Source organism: Hevea brasiliensis, chromosome 3 (assembly GCF_030052815.1).
Source record: "Hevea brasiliensis isolate MT/VB/25A 57/8 chromosome 3, ASM3005281v1, whole genome shotgun sequence".
NCBI classification, from domain to species: Eukaryota; Viridiplantae; Streptophyta; class Magnoliopsida; order Malpighiales; family Euphorbiaceae; genus Hevea; species Hevea brasiliensis.
In genome coordinates, this window is record NC_079495.1 from 11,898,585 (window position 1) to 11,922,010 (window position 23,426).

At 34.3% G+C, this 23,426-nt stretch overlaps 1 protein-coding gene across 2 annotated transcripts; it reads right to left on the reverse strand.

The window, feature by feature from the left end:
* Positions 1–1,728: 1,728 nt before the first annotated feature.
* On the reverse strand, positions 1,729–14,050 carry LOC110631500 (agamous-like MADS-box protein AGL15). 2 transcript variants are annotated; one of them, XR_009147569.1, is made up of 8 exons: positions 13,849–14,050; positions 13,107–13,179; positions 11,881–11,961; positions 11,726–11,796; positions 11,584–11,651; positions 2,553–2,594; positions 2,275–2,444; positions 1,729–1,989 (listed from the first exon to the last, which is right to left on the reverse strand). XR_009147569.1 is itself a non-coding variant. In XM_058143879.1 (4 exons), exons 1-4 carry the CDS (start codon positions 13,891–13,893, stop codon positions 11,540–11,542), a joined length of 309 nt encoding a protein of 102 aa, XP_057999862.1. In that variant the 5' UTR covers positions 13,894–14,050; the 3' UTR covers positions 11,223–11,539. The 2 variants fall into 2 exon arrangements, 1 of the variants encoding a protein (XP_057999862.1); XM_058143879.1 differs by lacking the exons at positions 1,729–1,989; positions 2,275–2,444; positions 2,553–2,594; positions 13,107–13,179 and having other exon boundaries at positions 11,223–11,651.
* Positions 14,051–23,426: the final 9,376 nt, after the last annotated feature.

Below are 23,426 nucleotides of genomic sequence, written 5' to 3' on the forward strand. Positions count from 1 at the left end.
ATTCTAACTATTGATTTTGGGTACTACTATAGCTTTCCCTAAAACTGTACTTCCTTCAAGAAAATACAATCCTAAAACCAAACTGCTCTTCATGAGTGCCATAGAGCCCTTACACACTTTGAGAACTCCATTCTCTACATGGTATTTGAATGCATAAGATTCTAGTGTCCCAAGAGAAATCAGGTTCCTCTTAAGTCCTAGAACATGCCAACACTTCATAAATTTGACAACGCCATCAAACATCCTCAATATGATATTAGTTATTCCATCCACAGGTAATGCACAATCATTGCCCAAAAACACCTTACCGCTTATCTGTTTGTAAGTGACAAACTAGCTTCTGTGTGGACAAATGTGATAAGTAGCACTAGTATCAAGAATCCAAGAATTCTGTCTATGGTCTGAACTCATGGATAAAATTTCCTCATCACTATCATCGCCATCAAAATTGCTAAACTTGTCAATCACATTCACAGAACTTTTTGATTATTTTTCCTTTTTATTTTTCAATTTGGGACAGTATCTCCTATAATGACCTTGCTCCCCACACTCAAAACCATTAGCCTTTTTGGTTATTAACTTAGATTTGGCCTTAAATTTCTTCCTGCTGGAAGAACAGTCTCTTGACTGTGTTCATCTCCTGCTCACCAAACCTTTCGCCTCAAACCATTCTTTATTATTTGGAAAATTCTTTTTTAACTCCTTCAAGTTTAGTGAATTATTAACATCTTGTAGTGAAATACTGTCTTTTCTATGCAATAGAGTATTAACAAAAGTGTCATAGGAGGGTAGTAAAGAACATAATGCAATTAGGGCTTGATTCTCACTATTAATATCAATATTCTTTAGGTCCATAATGATTCAATTAAATTCATCCAGATGTTCTTTAATGGGTGTAACTTCGCTCGTTCTCAAATTGTATAGTTTTTTCTTCATATAGAAACAATTGGTCTGCAATTTGATAGAATATAGCTCCTCCAATTTCTTCCATGCTGCAGACATTGAGTTTTCACTAGCAATCTCATGTAGGACATTATCAGTAATGCTTATGAAAATTACACTCAAGGCTCTCTCCTTCAGATTGTCCTTGTCCATCTCTTTCGTACCCCTTTTGAAAAGTTATCTTTGATTGTCTTCCATAAACTTTGGAGGATCAAGGAAGATTTGATTTTAATCTTCCACAAACTAAAACTTGATTCACCACCAAACTTTTTCACCTTATAATTTATTGAAAATGATGCCATTTGTAAACCCTAAATAATGTGCACAAAGATCTGATACTAGTTTGTTATAGTAAGCACACAAATCTAAGACACACACACAATTGTATAATCACATAATATAGAAAAGAGAAGAATAATAACACGAGATTTATGTGGTTTAACCGTATGATTAATATCCATGGGCAAGATAAGAGAAAAAGTTCTATTATAATGAAAAAAAATAAGATACAATTACTCAAAACTCTTAAACCCTAACTCTAGTGTGTTTCTTGAATATATCACAAAACTACTGCAAAAGGGTAAAATATTACAATATTTATGCTCATCCATATCATCCAAGACCTCACTTTCTATTTCAATCGGCTCACAACTCAAAGCTTTCAAGGTTCGAGTCACAATTTAAGTTCATGAATACATATCTAAAATTCAAACTACATAAAATAACACTCAAGTATCAAAGCCCTCTCTATAATACCCGTGTTTTATTCTTCTTGAAACCGTAAACTAAAAAAGGTTCTCTCTTATTAGATAAATTTTTAAGTACAGTTGTTGTATTACAACAATTTTATTGTAGTAACTAATCATGATGGAGTTCATATGAATCCCATCTTTATTAAAGATTAAATCCTATTAGTTGTGCGGATAGTGACTACATAAAAAATTTCTTCTCATGGTGAATCACTCTGAGCTCAATTGACTTTCTGAATCATTGCACATGGATTCACTCTTACTTGCTTTCCTTTTCTTATTACCATCACAAGATAGCCTGTAAGAGCACAAAAAAAACAAAAGTTTTAAAAAATAAAATTAATTAGGATGCGAAATAATAAAATGTAATTTAATGTAGTTCACATAAAATTTAAAATGATAAAATTGAAAATTCAATTGAAAATTAAACGGATGATTCATATAATTTAAATTAACTGTTTGTCAATTTAAATTTGACATGAAAACTAAACAAACATAATTAATTTTTCTAAAAGTTAATATTTTATTTGAATTAATATAAATTTTAAACAAGTATATATGGAGATGCAAAAATGGAACATACCCAAGTTGCAATGAAGTCACTGAAATATCATTATCACTTTCTTCTTCCTTCTCTCCTCCGTCATAGCTAGCAGTTTTGTCAGTTCTTGCAACAGAGAATCTCCTTTCGAATGGATTAAACTCCAGCATTGTCGATTTTGACAATGATGAACTTCGTTGAAGCTCATCTATCTATAATTAATTAATCACTACATAAAATTCTATCAAATATGAAAAAATTTTACACTTTCACAAGTTTCACTAAATCAGGTTTATCAATAATTAATTAATTAAAATTACCTGTTTCCGCAGCTTTTCATTCTCTTAAATGAGCTTTTGCATCTGATGAAAAACCAAAAGATTTAAGTTATATAAACGAGGAAATTAAGGAGATTACATACATGTTGCCAAATTTTCTAGCTAGTTAATTTGATTAATTACCTGCAATCACTAAAGAAAATACAGTTTTTGTGGCAAATAATTAGTGGAGATTGCCACTAAAACTAAGCAAATAGATTATTATAATAGCAAAATTGAAAATTATCACTGATTGTTCAACAATAGTGGCGAAAATATAAATTTTGCCATAAATGGAGAAAATAAAGGGCGCGTGCTAATAAGGTATTGGCAGAAAAGTCTTCTTTTTTTTTTTTTTTTTTTTTTAATGCAAAGACTCTCTACTTTCTCTCTGGCTTTCTTAACCTTCGTCTTTTTACATTGTCCGTTACCGCAAATCTCATCCCTAACCTGATGCTACAGTGACTTCCTTTTCCAACAAAATCTAATGAAAATTACCTTCCTTCATCCAACCAAAAGAAAGCTTTGAACTTTCACATATCGTCATCTATAGTAATAGTCGATTTCAACAAAGAAACAGAAGAGGAAAGAGGAGGAATGTAGTGGTGGTTTTGCTTGCTTGTTTGTGTTTTGAGGAATTGTTCATCCAAAATGAGCAACAAATTCAGGTCAAGGAGATTGGGTTCTTAACAAGTGAATTTTAGAGTTTAAATTATCTATTGTTGTTGATTCTTTCAAAATTGTTGCTTGTTGAATTTTTATTCTATTAGCTCTAATATTTTGGAACTCTATACAAGGGGTTTTTCCTAACTGATACAAAGTGTTCGTTATGGTAGATGCAGAAATTAGGAATTTTTTTTTCCTACATCCTATTTTCCTTTTCTAGTCATCAATTTCACTGAAAAGGTTTGGGGAAAAACAAGTAGGATGGTTCCTACAACATGAAATTCAATGGAAGTGTGGATGATAATCTCTTTCTGCTTTTATACATGCATTGTGAATGGGGAGAGTGGGGAGCCTGGGATTATAAGTTGTTATTTTTGTGGCTTGAAATTTGGATATATTTTTTATGAACTTGAAATTTGATTTGACTCGAAAATTTCGCTTTGCTACCCGATTGGGATAAAAAGTGAGATCTGTGGTGGTAGCGGAGGGCACGGGGGGATAGGTTTAGGCTCGAAACCCACCACTGATCTCCTTGGGAATGCAGGGGCAACGCCCTTGCAATATGGATCAGTATAAATATTGTAATATTCTACCCTTTGCAGTAAAGTTGTGAGACATTCGAAAAACACACTAGAGTTAGGGTTTGAGAGTTCTGATTGATTATATCTTGCTCTTTTCATCATAGTGAAACTTTTTCTCTTGTCTTGCCCATGGACGTAGACCTTACGATTGAACCATGTTAAATCCTGTGTCATTCTTCTTCTATTTTCAATACTGTGTGATTGTGCGATTTGTGTATGTGCCTTAGATTTGCGTGCTTATTATAACAAACTAGTATCAGAGCTTTGTGCGCAAAACCTAGGGTTTACAGATGGCGTCATCTTCAACGAAGTATAAGATGGAGAAGTTTGATGGTAGATCGAATTTCAATCTGTGGAAGATTAAAATTAAATCTTTCTTGATCCTACAAGGTCTATGGAAGGCAATCGAGGGTAACTTTCCATAAGGTATGAAAGAGACGGAGAAGGCTGATCTAAAGGAGAGAGCTTTGAGTGCGATTTTCATGAGCGTAACTGATAATGTCCTATGGGAGATTGCTGGTGAAAGCTTAGCATCTGCGGCATGGAAGAAATTAGAGGAGTTGTACTCTGCCAAATCGTTGACCAATCGCTTATATCTGAAGAAAATGCTTTACAATCTGAGAATGAGCAAAGGTTCGCCCATTAAAGAACATCTAGATGAATTCAATTCAATCATTATGGACCTAATGAATATTGATATTGAGATTGATAGTGAGGATTAGGCCCTTATTGTGTTATGTTCTTTGTCACCCTCCTATGAAACTTTTGTTGATACTCTATTGTATGGAAAAGATAGTATTTCACTAGACGATGTTAGTAATTCTCTAAAATCGAAGGAGTTGAAAAAGAAATTTTCAGATAATAGAGAAAGATTTGAGGTGGAAGGTTTGGTTAGCAGGGGAAGAACACATTCAAGGAAGAGTTCTTTTAGCATGAAGAAATCTAAGGCCATATCTAAGTTCAGAATGAAAAAGGCCAACTATTTTGAGTGCGGAGAGCAAGGTCACTACAGGAGAGACTATCCCAAGTTGAAAAATAAAAAGGGAAAGCAACTAGAAAGTTTTACGAATGTGGTTGATAGTTTTATTAATTCTGATGGTGATGACAGTGCTGGAGAAATTTTATGTGTGAGTTCAGATCATGGATAAAATTCCTAGATTCTTGATACTAGTGCTACTTATAACATGTGTCCACACAGAAACTGGTTTGTCACTTATAAACAGATGAGTGGCAAGGTGTTTCTGGGCAATGATCGTGCATTATCTGTTGAAGGAATTGGTAACATCAGATTGAGGATATTTGATGGCATTGTCAGAACTATAGAGTGTTGGCATGTTCCAAGACTAAAGAGGAACCTGATTTCTCTTGGGACACTTGACTCTCATGGATTCAGATACCATGCAGAGAATGGAGTTCTCAAAGTGTGCAAGGGCTTTATGGCACTCATGAAGAGTAGTTTAGTTTCAGGATTGTATTTTCTTCAGGGCAGTACAGTTTCAGGGGAAGCTGCAGTAGCATCCGAAAGCAATAATCAGAATTAGACTCAATTATGGCATATGCGTCTTGATCATATGAGTGAAAGAGGATTATCTATGTTAAGCAAGCTGGATTTATTGGATGGGCAGAAAACAGAATCTATGGACTTTTGTGAACACTGTGTGTTTGGCAAACAAACCAGGGTGAAGTTCGATAAAAGGCAGTGCACAAGACTAGAGGAACGGTAGATTATATCCACTTAGATCTATGGGGTCCTAACAGAATCCCTTCCAAGAGCGGTGCTAGGTATTTCATGACTTTGATTAATGATTACTCTCGGATAGTGTGGGTGTATTTTTTGAAAACAAAAGATGAGGCATTTTCAACCTTTGTAAAGTGAAAGACGATGATTGAGAAGTAAACAGAAAAAAAAGGTCAAGCATCTTAGAACTGATAACGGGTTGGAATTTTACAATCGTGAGTTCGATTCATTTTGCAGTAATAAAGGTATAGTGAGACATCACACTTGTACAAGGATACCACAACAGAATGGTATTGCAGAACGCATGAACAAAATGTTTTGTGACAAAGCACGAAGCGTGCTCTCACATTCAGGATTAGGAAAGGATTTCTGGGATGAAACAATTAATACAACCTATTTCATGGTTAATAGATCTACATCTACAACTATTGAGTGCAAAACTCCTTTTGAGATCTGGTCCGGTTCACCTGCTGATTACTCTCAGCTAAGAGTATTTGGTTGCCCTACTTATGCTAATGTGAGAGATGCTAAGCTTGAGCCGAGGGCAAGAAAATGCATATTTCTAGGGTATGCATCTGGAGTGAAAGGCTACAAGCTGTGGTGCAATGATCCAAAGTCTCCAGGATTAATTATCAGTAGGGATGTGATATTTAGTAAGTCTACTTCATTGGATAGCCAGAGGGATAAGTCAATAGCAGAATTAGATCACGGTGTCAGAGAATAGGTGGAGCTTTATATTGATACTTCAGCAGTTCAGTCCAGTGCTTCAGAGAATGAGGTGCAAGATCCTGATCAACAAGAGGATGCACCTGAGCAACAGCAATAGGAACCATATAGCATTGCAACTGATAGAGAGAAAAGATAGATTAAACCACCATAGAGATATACATATGTAGATTTAGTTATGTTTGCCTTGTCAGTTGCTGAAACAGTTAATGTGCATGAACCTAGCAATTATGGAGAAGCTATTTCTTGTTCAGGTGCAAATCAGTGGGTCGGTGCTATGAGTGAAGAAATTGAATCTATTCACAAGAATCAAACTTGGGAGCTTGTAACATTGCCTAAGGGATAAAAAGTGATAGGTTGCAAATGGGTGTTCAAGAAAAAGGAAGGCACTCCAGGGGTTGAAGTGCCTCGATATAAGGCACGGTTGATAGCAAAAGGCTTCACTCATAAGGAGGAGATTGACTTTAATAAAGTGTTTTCTCCAGTTGTGAAGCATAGTTCTATCAGAGTCTTACTTGCTATGGTTGCTCATCATGATCTAGAGCTTAAGCAATTAGATGTAAAGACAACATTTTTGCATGAAGAGTTGGAGGAGCAAATTCATATGACTCAGCCTGAGGGATTTCTCATTCCAGGTATGGAAAACCATGTTTGCTTGCTTAAGAAATCTTTATATGGTCTGAAATAGTCTCTTAGGCAGTGATACAAAAGATTTGATACATTCATGGTTCGTAATAGCTTTAATCGTAGTTCATATGACAGTTGTGTGTATCATAAAAAGCTTTCAGATGATTCCTTTATTTATTTGCTATTGTATGTGGATGACATGCTTATTGCTGCTAAAAGCAGTTCAGTAATGACTTTGAGATGAAAGATTTGGGTGCTGTAAAGAAGATATTAGGAATGGAAATTACCAGGGATAGAAGTGTTAGGAAGCTTTTCTTGTCTCAACAGACCTATGTTGAGAAAGTGCTTAAGTGTTTCAATATGAATAATGCTAAGCCTGTGACTATTTCGTTTGCTGGCCATTTCAAGTTATATGCAGACATGTCACCCAAAATAGATGAGGAGATGGAGCATATGTCCAGTGTTCCCTATTCGAGTGCTATTGGTAGCATCATGTATGCTATGGTATGCACCCGACCTGACATTTCACATGCTGTTAGTGTTGTGAGTAGATACATAGTGTGTCCTGGGAAAGAGCATTGGCAGGCAGTGAAATGGATTTTGAGGTATTTGAAGGGTACTATAGATGTTGGTCTGAGATTTGGCAGGGCCAAGATGAGCGATTCAGTTATTGGCTATGTGGATTCAGATTTTACAAGAAACTTAGACAAGAGGAGATCTTTAACAGGTTATTTGTTGCTCTTTCTATAAGTGCTATCAGTTGGAAGGCAATATTGAAAGCTACAATTGCTTTGTCTACCACAGAGGCTGAATATAAGGGCTTAACAGAGGCAGTAAAGGAAGTTTTATGGTTACAAGGTTTGGTGGGTGATCTTGGGTTGATACAGAACAAGGCAACAGTATTTTATGACAGCCAGAGTGTAATACATCTCACAAAGAACCAGATGTACCATGAGCGAACTAAGCACATTGATGTCAGTTATCACTTCATTCGGGACATTGTATCTCAGGAGACTGTAGTTGTGCAGAAAGTCTCTACACATGATAATCCAGCAGATATGATGACCAAGGGAGTTTCAATTAGCAAGTTTAGGCATTACCTAGACTTGGTTGGTGTTTGTAGTGCTCAGTAATGCCCTTGCGAGGGCATATGGCAAGAGAAAGTATTTTTGTGGTTATTTTGTTGATGATAAAGGGAATTCAAGCCAAGGGGAAGAATTGTTATTTTTGTGGCTTGAAATTTGGATATATTTTTCATGGACCTGAATTATTATTCGACCCAAAAGTTTCATGCTGCGACCCGATTGGGATAAAAAGTGAGATCTGTGGTGGTAACGGAGGGCACGGGCTGATAAGCCCGAGCTCGAAGCTCACCACTGATCTCCTTGGGGGTGCGGGGGCAACGTTCCCGCAGTATGGACCAGTATAAATATTGTAATATTCTACCCTTTGCGGTAGAGTTGTGAGATATTCGAAAAACACACTAGGGTTAGGGTTTGAGAGTTCTGATTGATTGTATCTTGCTCTTTTCATCATAGTGAAATTTTTTCTCTTGTCTTGCCCATAGACATAGACCTTACGGTTAAACTACGTTAAATCCTGTGTCATTCTTCTTCTATTTTCAATACTGTGTAATTGTGCAATTTGTGTGTACCTTAAATTTATGTGCTTGTTATAACAGAAGTGTTAGGGAAGTGAATGTTAAATCTAGACTCCTCGCTACCATTAGCACCAAGATGCTGGACTCCTTGACAATGAGGTGCACATTTCTTAGAATCAAGATTAATGTTGGTGGTGATCCATACATTGCATCCACTTCTATATTTATGATAAATCATTATCATTATTAAGTTTTATATAAAGGAGATGTTGTTTAGGTCTTATGTGACGCCCCTCATCCGTCTACAGTGTAGCCGAGCGAGAAGTGTCACATTCGGTGCCGGAGTACCCTATCTTGTCTTGTCATGTTCATTGTAAATTTTTAATATCATTTAAAAATAGGTATTTCATATATGAATTTTTTTTAAATGCCATAAGTCTATTTCTTTTTCTTTCTTTTCTTTTCTTTCCTTTTCTTTTCTTCTTCTTTCTCTTCTCATTTTTCAAATTTAAATTCATAAATTTAATTTATGTTAATTATTTTATTTCCTAATTTTAATTTGACATGTAGGTCAAAATTCACCTCTATGGGTGAAATGACCAAAATGCCCTTCATGGTGCTCATCAGGTTATTTTTATTTTTTTATACTAATTAATAAATTTTCTAAATTTTATTTTATTTCTCAAAATTTTTCTTACATTTTTTTAATATTTATTTCATTAATTTATGCCTCTTCACTATAGTTTAAGTGTAGTTCCAGACATCCTGACTGTCCGAATAGACATTAGTCGTCGGAATAGTAAAATGTACAGACTATCCACGGTGAGGGCGTTACATCCTATCATTAAAATTTTGTTTGAGATTTAAGGAAGTTGATCAAGCTTGCCAAGTTAAATGGTATTCTTCTTCTTCTTCTTCTTCTTCTTTTTTGCTCCATTCCTATTTTGTGCTATAATACATACACTATGTGTATAATTTGTTGATATCAATATGTTCATAAAATTCCTAAATCATTTATTGCTTGGTAAAAATATGTGTATTTTATCATTTCTTTCCATTGCAGGAATTTACTAATCAGAACATAAGCAGAGAGTTAGCAGCTTGGTCTTCTTTTTAACACTCCGTATTCATTTGAGATGACTAACTTATAAATAATTAGATTTTTTTCTTAAATTCTTGTTTGTGTTGTCCCTTTCTTTTTTGATCTTCTTCTCATAAAAAAGTTACCTTTTTCTTTTTACCCATTTGGATCGGGTCTTTCTTTTGGCTCTACCATAAAAACCCAACCAAAATTTGTTGGCTTTCCAGTTTTGGGTTTTGCATAGAAATTGTTCTATTTTCTTTTTATTGATTTTTTCCATAACATGTAAAATGCTATTATCAGTTATAGACTTATAGTCATTTTCTCTTCTCGGTTGAATATTTAGTACAATTCACTTGTTCCTGTTCATTATCTAAGCTGCACACTATTATTACTATCATTTATTGGAAACATTTTATTTACTTTCTAGGTTGTTTTTGTATGATTAATTTATTTTCTTTATATAAATTTCATATTGGTTGGTGCTTAATTTTCGTATTTTTTGGATCGTTGGGTTAGTCTCTATGATTATTTCATTTTCTCGATTCCTGAACAGATATTGTTTGTTATGTTTTTTGTCGCTTTCCATTAAATTTAATTAGCATTATTAGTTTCAAAAGCTCAAACATCTTCTAATCTGAATCTTGAGCTTCCTACTTCTATCCCTTTTGAGATCAAACCATTTTTTGGGTAAAGGGTAATATTTTCTTTCCCTCTTTCTTGTTAAAGTCCCAATCTTTGATTCCTCGGTTCCTGTCTGGGTATCGACAAGCACTTTTCCTTTCTGACTATTTCTTCCATTCCCCTACTATTTATATATCAAAATCAACTTCTCCATCTGATCTGGATAACTCAAGCTTATGCAAAATGAAGGTCTCTTAAGAAATGGGCAATCTTGCTCCTGGGGTCCTTCTCAAACTTATAAATAGTTGGTGGAGTATAGATGCTTGTAGGGTTGGTTTTGATGCTATATTTTTCTAGGAAACTAACCACCATTTTCAAAGAACAAAACAAGTTTTTTTCGCTTTATATTTTATATATTCACCATCATCCTAACTGGTGATATCCTCTCATACACACCACAATCATAGGGAGCCTTGCATTTGAAAAAGATTTAATTAGCTCTGTTTTATTGGGTCTTAAGTAAGATTAACCTAGATATTTTTAGCTGCTCCAAAATTTCTAGCCAGTAGTGATTATCATCAGCTACTCAGTTTAATTATAAGCTCTTGAATTACAGAAATAAGAAGTCCCTCTTTTCTAAATTTATCAACAGAATCTCAAATTTCATATAAATAAATTGTATAATTCAATATTTATATTTCTAGTTCATAAATTAACCAAAATAATTTTTGGCTCATTGAGATATAACAAAAATCGCAGTTTAATCTCTCTATTTTTTTTTTTAGTCCCTAAGATATGTGTTAGCATAATTACAGCAATTAACATGATTATAAAAGATTTGTATAGCATAATTACAATAATTAGCATGATTATAGGATATTTGTGTAGCATAATTACAACAATTATTATTATTGTCTAAATTAGCTCATATTCTCATGTATAAATAGATGTAATATCTCTGTAAATAAGACACAGACAAACACACAATCATTTCCTTCATTCCTTGTATTCTTTCTTCTAACAATATGTTTACGTTAATAAAATAGTCCTATTAAAATTCAACTAATCAACCAAAATCAAAGCAATCATGCAAATCTAAGGCTACATTGTTACAAATAATAAAGTTATGTGGACTAATTATTATAAAAGTGAAATGTGATGTAATAATTAAACTCGTACATTTTTCAACTCACTCACTGTAAATTTTACCAGATGAATTTCAGCTCTAATGACCACTAAAATTTCAATTTTGGCTAATGTTGCTAAAATTTTAGCTAGATTTGTCACATGATAATTTTCTAGTGTATTATAAGACTAATTATTAATGATACAGATTAAATGTTTATATTAAAATTGTCCCTTCTTATCCTTAACAGAGAGTAACCCGTTACTTAATTGATCTTCTAGGTGCTGCAGCTCCTTGAAGCTCAGGCCATCTAGTCGTTGACCCATCATGTGCCTATAAATAAACTTTAGATTATTAGAAACTGAAGATTAATTGCATCAAATTCAGACCAATTCTTCATCACTTACAAGCATGTCAACCGTAGCTGTGAGAGGTCATCTTTCAGTGCCTTTACTTTTGCCCTATGTGCATTCTGTTTCTGAAATGATTCTCACTAGACAATCTTTATGTTCATTAGGGACTCCCAAATGATTAAAAATATCTGTTTTTGCTGTGAACATACCTCTATTTCATGTTCATCATGAGAAAGTTCAAGCCATTCTAAATCCATGCCTTGGCAGTATCTTGTGAGAGTGTTCTCATGCTTCCAAAATAAGCAAACAATTGGTGTTAAGAAAATGAAACTCTACCAGAGACTGTTCAAACATTTATTCTACTAGTTAGTATATATATATTCTTTTCATAGATATTGGGTTAATAATTCACTTTTTTTTTTTAATTTTAATTTTGACTATAACTCAAACTCGAAACCTTACATTCTTGATGATAAACATTGCCACTAAACAATGGCATGAAAAGGTGACAGATTGGACACTATTTCTAGCATTTTATCCAAATTAGGGTTCTTCTAATTACTTAGGCAGTAGGTGCATATTTTCCCCTTTTAGAACTTTTGCTATTTAATGCATGGGTGCATAATTACATGTATGCACCAATAAAACCTTTTAATTACATGTTGGCCTGACCTCCACTAGACTCTATAGTTAGTGAAGTGGAAGAAAGGACAATGCTAATGAACAAGAGATGCGAGAAGTAAAATCACCAAAAGAATATGAAATGTTAAACAATATAAAGGGTGAGTACAACTACACAGTGAGTGAATAAATACATAACAAAGGAGGAACAAACAAGGTTTTGATACTTATTAATACCACATACCATGCTAAATTAATTCAGCTGAATAAATATCATATATCTCAAATCATTTCAACATTTTTTGTAACAATGTTTCTAAAATAAACTTGCTAAAATATCATAAAATTTGTAAAATCACATACACTCATAACATGCTTCCTTAAGGATAATGCTAGCATCTCAGATGCAATAAAAATAAAAATACTGGCAACTTGAGATCAATGTTGGCATCTTGGGCCCATGATGACACTAATGGCATAAGAGCAATCAAAATGCTAGTCATACACATGTACAGAGCTATCCCTAAAGGGCATCTAATATATGCTCCAAAGGCTATATGTATATTAATCATTGTCTCAAAGATAATATAAATATAAGTTAAGCAGAAAATAAACCACCTATCATCAAGATGCTATCTATTTGGTGCATACTTAGAGTGTATCTGGCTATTTATTCTGTTGTAAAGTAAAATTCTCATTTTATTTATTAAAGAGCACATATATACTATTATCCATTCCCATTTTCGCATAAAGAAAATAAAATACATAAAGATACATTTAATAAAATATAAGTATTATATATTTATCAACTCACCTATACTAAAGATAGAAAGGAGCTTAGACCAGTGGAGGACTCCTAGTATCTACTATAGGAACTGGATCATCTCCTAAGGTTAGAGAGAAAAAAAAATTGAATCAAGGAAGAAATTTAAATCTAGAGTGAGAATATGAAATGTGAATTGCATGACTTATTTTTGAAAATTCTAAAAAAAAATTCCGGTAGCATTCTGGCATAACTAAACCTTTCCCCAAAATTCCAAAAGCTCAACAATCCTCAACACGTTACAATCCATTCGAGGCCTACAAAACATATTCATAACAATCCACCTTTTTCTTCTATTTATTTCTGCTCTTTCATTCAACATATTTTTCTTCTCCTTAAGCACTTCATGCTAAAATCTCCTTCAAAATTAAATCAATATTCTTGCTAACATAAATATATTTAATATCCATTATTAGTTCCAAAATCAACCACCTCATACTTTAATTTTATCCATTCTCAACCTAGTATTTAATTAAGACTTAAAACTTAAATGCAATCCTCTCCATATAAAAAAAATACAAACTTTTAATTTCACCTATTAAGGAGCACATACCTAATAGCTAGAAATTACAGTTTCATTAACCCTAGAAACCAATTATTTCAAAATAAAATTTTACCCACTAATCTAATATAAACTTATCTTCCTCATAATCTCATGCCAAGGAATTACCATAGAACAATGGAATATCAAAATAAACTTTCGTAATTAGCAAGATAAGAAGGAAGAACTTACCCATTTAAAAGTTGAATATACTACTCTTGCAAGGGGGAAATGCATTTTGGGTTAGGGTTTTTGTTGAAATGGATGTTTAACTATTGAACTTTGTGGGTTTACGGGTTGATTTAAAAATTGGAAGTGAAGGAAAGGAGCAAAGGGAAATCTGGCTAGTGGTTAGTGGAGCTCCTGCTTCTGCTCAAAAAAGAACGGGACTAAGCCTTCATCTGCTCATTTCAGATTATTATTATTATTATTATTAGAAATATTATTTTCTAGAGATTTCTTATTGGCCCTTAAAATTTTATTTTCATGGGCTCTTATTACTTGTTTAATGGGCCAAGAATGTTATAGTACATGGCTCGATTTGGGCAAATTTACTGTATTTCATTAAATCAAATTAAGAAAGTCAATTTTAACAATATTCAATCTGAAACTAACAAATTAAATTATATAACAACATATTTTCAGTTTTCATATTAAACCAGTTGGATTCAATTTTTACTTCTTTTAACACTTTTTGGACTTTTATGATTCAACTCTTATCGATCATTTTGCATAGATATACACACACACGCGAGCGCACGCACGCACGCACACATTTGGTTTGGATTAAATTTTTACGAAATCCAAATCAAAAATTCATTTTATAATTATTTTCAAAACATAATTAATATTTAAATGTATAAAACCATTAATTTAAGCTTAGATTCATTTGAGTTTGTTGTGCACCGCGGAAGCATATAAATTGTAAAAAAATAAAGTAAACATACAAAATATCAATATTTACGTGGTTCACCCTCTCAACATAGGGTTACATCCATGAGGATGCCATCTTCCACTATCAATAATAAATAAATCATCGTTACAAGCTTAGAGCTATACTACCCATAAATCAATTACACCCAAGAGAACCCATATAACATAAAACTGCTCATAATAAATATATTAGTTAGTCCCTCTCAATCTCTTCTAGATATAACCCAATATATTTACTATTACAATACTACACCACAAAGGGTGCCTTTAACTATATGGGCAAAAGCCCTCTCACTAATGGATAAGAATTTCTTCCTCTTGAATTCTATGTCCTTACTCCACCTTAAGCCGAAGCCTCTCTCCACTGCAATAGGAAAGTGCCTCTCATCAATGGGCAGAGCCAAATCCTCAGCAGTTGGCAAAGCCCCTCTCTACAATGGGTGACAACCTCACTCCATGGGCTGAAAGCCACTCTCTTCAATGGGCAAAAGCCAAATAACATTTTCCATTATTCTCCTATTTATAGTATTAATTCCCTCAATCTTTATCTGATTAGGAGTCATACTCAATTTAGGAATAACACTAAAATAAGAGTTCTACTCATTATAGGAAATATTCCTCCATCCTATTGAGGAATATTTCTCCTACTCAAATTAGGAAAAGATCTCTCTCCAAATCCCATTAGGATTTTGAGTCATAATTCTAACAGAGTTTATCAGGTTTTTTGATTTAGTAGTTTGTTTATAAGATGTGAATACACAATCATAAGTAAGGGGGTTCGGTTCCAATTCTGTTCGGAATTTACCTAGGAACCGGAACTGAACCAAAATTTCAAAATTTTGGTACTGTTCTAATTCGGTTTTTCATTGTTTCGGTTTTAGTTCGGTACAGTTCTCAGTTCTTCGGTTCCTGTGACGCCCCTTACCCGTCTACTGTATAGCCGAGCAAGAAGTGTCACATTCGGTGCCGGAGCACCCTATCTTGTCTTGTCATGTCTATTGTAAATTTTAATGTCATTTAAATCAGGTAATTTATGTGTAGAAATTTTTTTTTATATCTTATTTCTGTGGAGACCCAGACAGAGCCTCCCCTATTTTATTAGCATCTGGTGAATTTCCACTAATCACCTGTTAACATGTCCATATTCATTTCACACAGTTCCCTATCATATTCTCTTTTATCATATCATTCGCAACTATTTATGAGATCTCAAAATGAAGTATCATCTATTGCATTCACATGGAAATTCAAAGATAATAAATTACAAGTTTTCATTTCAATATCAAGTTTAATTACAAGTCCAAAATGAAATACATCATGACTAGACATAATGAACCAAAATACTAGTCTATACATGGGCCCTACCACAATACAAAAGACTGGTAAGGTGACTCTGGTCGGTGGCAGATCTAGTCGAAACTCTGTCTGAACACTACTGTGGCGGCTGCTGATCTTCAGTACCTACGCGATGGAAAATTAACGCGCTAAGCATAATGCTTAGTGGTGCATAATTTATAATAACAATAATTAAACAATTGAATTAATATCTGTAAATCATGATTTCTGGGTCTTTTACGTTTTTCTTACTCTTTGGAAATAATTAACATTATCGGGATCTTTTATGATTACTTATTGTATTTTAAGTCTTAATTAATTTTTATCAGTGCCTAAGAAACCGATAACAAATTATAAAAGCTGGATGCACGGGTGTATACTGGTTAGACAGCCATATGTCTGTCCAGTATATGTCTGTCATGCATGAGACCAGCTATCGGGCACGAGACCTGCTGGCAGGCTTGTAAAGCCAGAAATAAAGTTAGGCAAAATGGCCAATGGATAGGCATATAGCCTATAGAACAATTATATCAGACATATATTGTCAGTTTATGATTTGCTCTGTAAGCAGTACTGCTATCTGTGGTCCCTAATTGGTATACCAATCGATCCAACTATATACATATAAGCCTAGGCATACTTTGGGCAAATTAGTACTATTAAGCACTTATAGTTTTATTATTTCATGCTATGTACTATTAAGGGTTCATAACATATTTTTATTTCACTTCATGTACTACTTATGCTTTATACCATTTCCATGTTATTATAATGGGAATATAGGTCCCAAACACTTATTCGTATAACTTGTGTATTTATCACTCTCATTATTTTATGTCATGTATTATACATATTTATAGTATTGTTATTTCATATATGATGGAAACATAGTTTCCAAATGTATTTTCCTATGACTTATGTGTTTAGCAAGCCATTTAGGTAAATTTACATTTTATGTATCAACTAATTTTATGTCACCTTGTAGTGGGAAAGTAGGTCCCACATACATATTTCATGTAATTTAGCATGTAGAGACTTATTAGGAATCAGTTCTTACTAAAAACAATTTAATTCAAGAACCCTTCTTTAGGTTCAGTTTCACTGTTTTGACTTTACATATCACGTTGAGTAATTACACATTATTACTTATTTTTTTGAAATGTACATATCACTTTATAGTGGGAAAATAGGTCCCACATACCCTTTCATGTGGTTTAGTGTTTAATGGCTTGTTAGGGTTAAATTCCTACCATAAGATAATTTATCTCATGGACCTTTCTTTAGTTTCAGTTTGTGTGTCTTACTTTTACCTATCCATATGATCAGTTTGTAGCCACTGTTCGGCCACACTTCCTTCATGGAAGTTGTTCCTCTATGTCTTATCTTTATTTTCCCTTTTGAATCATATCAATTTGATTTTTAGAACTCAAGTTATGGTCGGATAACTATAACTGACTCATTCCCAGATTCTGGTTCCTTAACTAGGCAGCTTTTGGACTTAAAATTTACCTAATTAATGGAATAGATTGCAGTCACTTTTAGGCATGGTGATCTTCATAAAAATTGTTGGCCTACTTCTTATGATCATTGAGAAATTTGTATCACAATTTTTCAAGTTTTGTGGAATTATTTATGGCCAATTAACTAACCTGGGTTCATGTACCCTCTGCCAATAGGGGCTCAGTTCAGGACAATGACTGCAGGTCACTTTTTTGAGATTCTTAAATTCATAATTTGAGGACAGTTCCTAAAACAAAGTTGTAGCCCTATTTCCTAGGTTTTTGGAAAGGTATGGCTCATCACAATTGGATTTTTCTAGTGGGAGTTATGACTAAAAGACTGTTCTGGGGTCAAGTGAAGTTTGGTCAGATTGCAGGTTTTGATGTAGTGACTTATTCTAACTGTTTGACCTAGTTCTCTTATTTTTTGGGTTTTGGTCAAAACACCAATTTTGTAGGTTTGTGTCTTGTGGACATTTTCACACTGATTTCATTACATTTGAGTTCTTTTAGACCAAGTCATGGTCATTTTGCCAAAACTAGTTGGGTGAGGTTAGGTCCAGCAGTTTCTGGGTAACCTAATTCTGGGCAGTTTTGTGACCCAACTTGGGCCAGCAATTTGGTTTGGTTTTTGGCATTTCTAGGTTCAGTGGTCTTCATAAAAATTGTAGCCTTATATCTAATCTTTCCAATAGTATCAAATGCAGGTCATTTGGACTAGTGTAGAGGGATTTATGACAAAATGAACATGTACTGTTCATTTGGTCATTTTCTGGGTTTGGTGCAGGGTAATCCGGATTTGGGCAGTATTTAGGTCAAGTTTTGGACAAAATTTGAGCATGGTTTCTTCATGGAAACTGGGCTATTTTGGGTCTAGTTTCACCACCAATTAATTGGCCGCATACCAATTGGAGTCACATATTTTTAGTTATTGTTCAAAATTCATACTAGACTCATTCAGTCCCAAAACCTGCAGAAAACAAGCAGTCCCAATTTCAATTTCCTCCATCTGCCTTACTTCAATTGGCATGCATAGCACTTCTATAAGCAACAATCTCAACTCAACCAAGTCAATTTCAAGTATTTACATAAAGTCCCCACATCATACACATAAACCCTAATTCCAATCACCCAATTTACACAAACTCAACTCTTTTACACTTCTTATCATATCAACTATTCAAACATCCTTATGGAACCATTTTTCATCATTTAAAAATAACAAACCTCACAAGATTCATGGCTGCCAAAATTAGGGTTCTTCAATTCCTTTTTATTTGTTTTCTTTTTCATGGAATACTCACTCATCTCATCATTCTTACAAGATTTAAAGAAGAGAGGGAGTGGTATTTTTGCACTTACCTTGTGACCCAACTTGCAAACTTGATCATTTTCACCCCTAGAGGTGAATTTTGACCTAAATGTCAAATTAAAATTAGGAAATAAAATAATTAACATAATTAAATTTATGAATTTGAATTTGGAAAATGAGAAGAAAAGAAAAGAAAATAAAAGGAAAGAAAAGAAAAGAAAGGAAATAGACATATGAAATTTAAAAATAATAAAGTACACATAAATGTATATATATAAATACCCACAAGAGACAAAACACCACCAACCATCTTCTTCTTCCTCTTCTCTCTCTCTCCTTGCCGTCTCCCTTGGTCTCTCCCTCCCTACCATTGTTATCAAGCTTAAAGCTTGATTTCCTCTTCATTTACCCATCAAAACCCATAGCTCTCTTCACAAATAATTGTCCCCACTTCATAAGGAAGCTTTAGATACCCATTTGAAGAAGAGAAATTGAAGTTTGCAAGTTGGGTCACAAGGTAAGTGCAAAAATACCACTCCCTCTCTTCTTTAAATCTTGTAAGAATGATGAGATGAGTGAGTATTCCATGAAAATGAAAACAAATAAAAAGAAATTGAAGAACCCTAATTTTGGCAGCCATGAATCTTGTGAGGTTTACTGTTTTTAAATGATGAAAAATGGTTCCATAAGGATGTTTGAATAGTTGATATGATAAGAAGTGTAAAAGAATTGAGTTTGTGTGAATTGGGTGATTGTAATTAGGGTGTATGTATATGATGTGGGGACTTTATGTAAATGCTTGAAATTAACTTTGTTGAGTTGAGATTGTTGCTTATAGAAGTGCTATGCATGCCAATTGAAGTAAGGAAGATGGAGGAAATTGAAATTGGGAGTCCTTGTTTTCTGCAGGTTTTGGGACTCAATGAGTCCAGCATGAGTTTTGAACCAAAACTGAAACTATGTGACTCCAATTAGTATGAGGCCAATTGGAGGTGAAACTAGACCCAAAATAGCCCATTTTCCATGAAGAAACCATGCCCAAATTCTGACCTAAATACTACCCAAATCTGGATTACCCTACACCAAACCCAGAAAATGACCAAATGAATAGTACATAACTCCCTCTACACTAGTCCGAATGACCTGAATTTGATACCATTGGAAAGATTAGATATAGGGCTACAATTTTCACGAAGACCGCTGAGCCCAGAAATGCTAAAAACCAAACCAAATTGCTGGCCCAAATCGGGTCACAAAACTGCCTAGAATTAGGTTGCCCAGAAACTGCTGGACCTAACCTCAACCGAGCAGTTTTGGCAAAATGACCATAACTTGGTCTACAAGAACTCAAATGTAATGAAATCAGTGGCAAAATGTCCATAAGACACAGTCCTACAAAATTGATGTTTTGATCAAAACCTAGAAAATAAGAGATCTAGGTCAAACAGCTAGAATAAGTCACTACATCAAAACCTACAATCTGACCAAACTTCACTTGATCCCAGAACAGTCTTTTAGTCATAACTCCCACTAAAAAAATCCAATTGAGATGAACCATACCTTTCCAAAAACCTAAGAAATAGGGCTACAACTTTGTTTTTGGAACCATCCTCAAATTATGAATTTAAAAATCTCAAAAAGTGACCTGCAGTCACTGTCCTAAACTGAGCCCCTGTTGGCACAGGGTACATGAACCCAGGTTAGTTAATTAGCCATAAATAATTTCACAAAACTTGAAAAATTGTGATACAAATTTCTCAATGATCATAAGAAACAGGGAAACAATTTTTATGAAGATCACCATGCTTAAAAGTGACTGCAACCTGTTCCATTAATTAGGTAAAATTTAAGTCCAAAAGCTGCCTAGTTAAGGAACTAGAATCTGGGAATGAGTCAGTTATGGTTATCTAACCATAACTTGAGTTCTAAAAATCAAATTAATATGATTCAAAAGGGAAAATAAAGATAAGACATAGAGGAACAACTTCCATAAAGGAAGTGTGGCCAAATAGTGGCTACAAAATGATCATATGAATAAAAGTAAGACACAAAAACTAAAACTACAGAAAGGTCCATGAGATAAATTATCTTATGGTAGGAATTTAACCTTAACAAGCCATTAAACATTAAATTACATGAAATAGGTATGTGGGACCTGCTTTCCCACTACAAGGTGATATGAAATTAGTTGATACATAAAATGTAAATTTACCTAAATGGTTTGCTAAACACATTAGTCATAGGAAAATACACTTGAAAACTATGTTTTCATCATATATGAAATAACAATACTATAAATATGTATAGTACATGACATAAAATAATGAGAGTGATAAATATATAAGTTATAAGAATAAGTGCTTGGGACCTATGTTCCCATTATAATAACATGGAAATGGTATAAAGCATAGGTAGTACATGAAGTAAAATAAAAATATGTTATGAACCCTTAATAGTACATAGCATGAAATAATAAAACTATAAGTGCTTAATAGTACTAATTTGCCCAAAGTATGCCTAGGCTTATATGTATATAGTTGGATTGATTGGTATACCAATTAAGGACCACAGATAGCAGTACTGCTTATAAAGCAAATCATGAACTGACAATATATGTATGATATGATTGTTCTACAGGCTATATGCATGCCTACCCATTGGCCATTATGCCTAACTTTATTTTTGGCTTTACAAGCTTGACAGCGGGTCTCGTGCCCGACAGCTGGCCTCGTGCACGATGATGTATATCGATGATATATAGTCATCTAACGATACACACTGCATCCAGCTTTTATAATTTGTTATAGGTTTCTTGAGTACTGATAAAAATTAATTAAGACTTAAAATACAATAAGTAATTATAAAAAGGTCTCGATAATGTTAATTATTTCCAAAGAGCAATAAAAACGTAAAAAACCCAGAAATCATGATTTACAGATATTAATTCAATTGTTTAATTATTGTTATTATAAATTATGCACCACTAAGCGTTATGCTTGGCGCGTTGGTTTTTCATCGCATAGGTACTGAAGATCAGCAGCTGCCACAGTAGTGTTCGGACAGAGTTCCAACCAGATCTGCCACCGACCGGAGTCACCAGTCTTTTGTATTTTGGTAGGGCCCATGTATAGACTAGTATTTTGGTTCATTATGTCTGGTCATGATGTATTTCATTTTGGACTTGTAGTTAAATTTGAGATTGAAATGAAAACTTGTAATTTATTATCTATGAATTTCCATATGAATGCAATAGATGATACTTCATTTTGAGATCTCATAAATAGTTGTGAATGATATGATAAAAGAGAGTATGATAGGGAAATGTGTGAAATGAATATAGACATGTTAACAGTTGATTAGTGGAAACCGGCCTGATGCTAATAAAACAGGGGAGGCTCTGTCCGGGTCTCCACAGAAATAAAATATATATATAAAAAAAAATTCTGCACATAAATTACCTGATTTAAATGACATTAAAATTTACAATAGACATGACAAGACAAGATAGGGTGCTCCGGCACCGAATGTAGCACTTCTTGCTCGGCTATACAGTAGACGGGTAAGGGGCGTCACATTTTAGTAGTATCAGAGTAGAGGTTTAGGCGGTCCTAGACCTAGATAGATAGAAAGAAATAGTTGCATCACATGCATAAGCCTTTAGATAGAATCGAGGTGACACTAATGTAGATATGTTTTTTTTTCTGTTTTATAGGATCGATGGCATCCGATCCGTCAGAGCATGGGTCTCAAAAATCGATAGAGGAAGAGGTAGAGAGTCATGCACCTGCACCTGTGTCTAGTCAAGGGCGCAGTAGCAGTAGAGCAGAACCATCATTGGGTACTTTAATAAGGACACAGTAGGCCTTCCTAGAGCAAATGACTCAATTGCTCCGTCAAGTCACCAGAGCTATGCCACCACCTCCCCAACCAGTAAATAGGACCCCAGTAGAGAGAGTTAGAAATGATGAGCAGTTCAGGAGGGACAGCAAGGTAAGAAAGGGTCCAGACTGCCACCCAGCGAATCAAGCATAGAGAGCAAGAGACCCAAGGGGTCTTAGGATCAGATTTAGAGCAGAGAACAGAGGCAGAGGTTCCGATTTGCCCCGAGGAGAGGAGGTTAGATGGGTGTATCAGTTGGCAATTCTGCGGGTCTTATAGCACGGAGATCAACCCCGATGCCAGTTTGTACACATTGTGGAAAGAACCGCAGAGGAAAGTGTAGATTGCTAATGGGTGGATGTTTCAGATGTGGGTCCATAGAGCATTTTTTGAGAGATTGCCCACGGAGGAGTGCTCCCACAGCTCCACCACAGACTCAGAGGTCTGCCCCAACAGTACAGAGGGGTAGAAGACCGATGAGACCAAAGATAGCTGGTACATCACAGAGAGCTTCTGAGACTATAGAACAGCCTAAGGCTGAAGTAGCACCACGTGTGCACGCTATTGCTCGAGAGGAGCTAGACCTGGTAGACGTTGTCAGAGGTACATTTTCTAATTATAACACCTTTAAATATGTATTGATAGACCCTAATTATGTTCACCCCTATATATGCATTGTACCTCCTGTTAAAAGATGATACCGAGAGATGGGTTAGAAGATGACATGCTTGTCACCAACCCTTTGAACCATAAGGTTATGGTAGATTATCAATCGAAAAGGATCGTATCATAGATAATAGATGGAAATGAGA

What these genes read in the sequence shown, in the direction of transcription:
- LOC110631500 (XM_058143879.1), bottom strand. Translation starts at nt 13,893, where the DNA reads ATGCATTTCCCCCTTGCAAGAGTAGTATATTCAACTTTTAAATGG. An exon ending in ATGATGAACATGAAATAGAG is followed by an intron (nt 11,797 to 11,880) that starts GTATGTTCACAG and finishes GAATCATTTCAG; the next exon opens with AAACAGAATGCACATAGGGC. An exon ending in CAGCTACGGTTGACATGCTT is followed by an intron (nt 11,652 to 11,725) that starts GTAAGTGATGAA and finishes GTTTATTTATAG; the next exon opens with GCACATGATGGGTCAACGAC.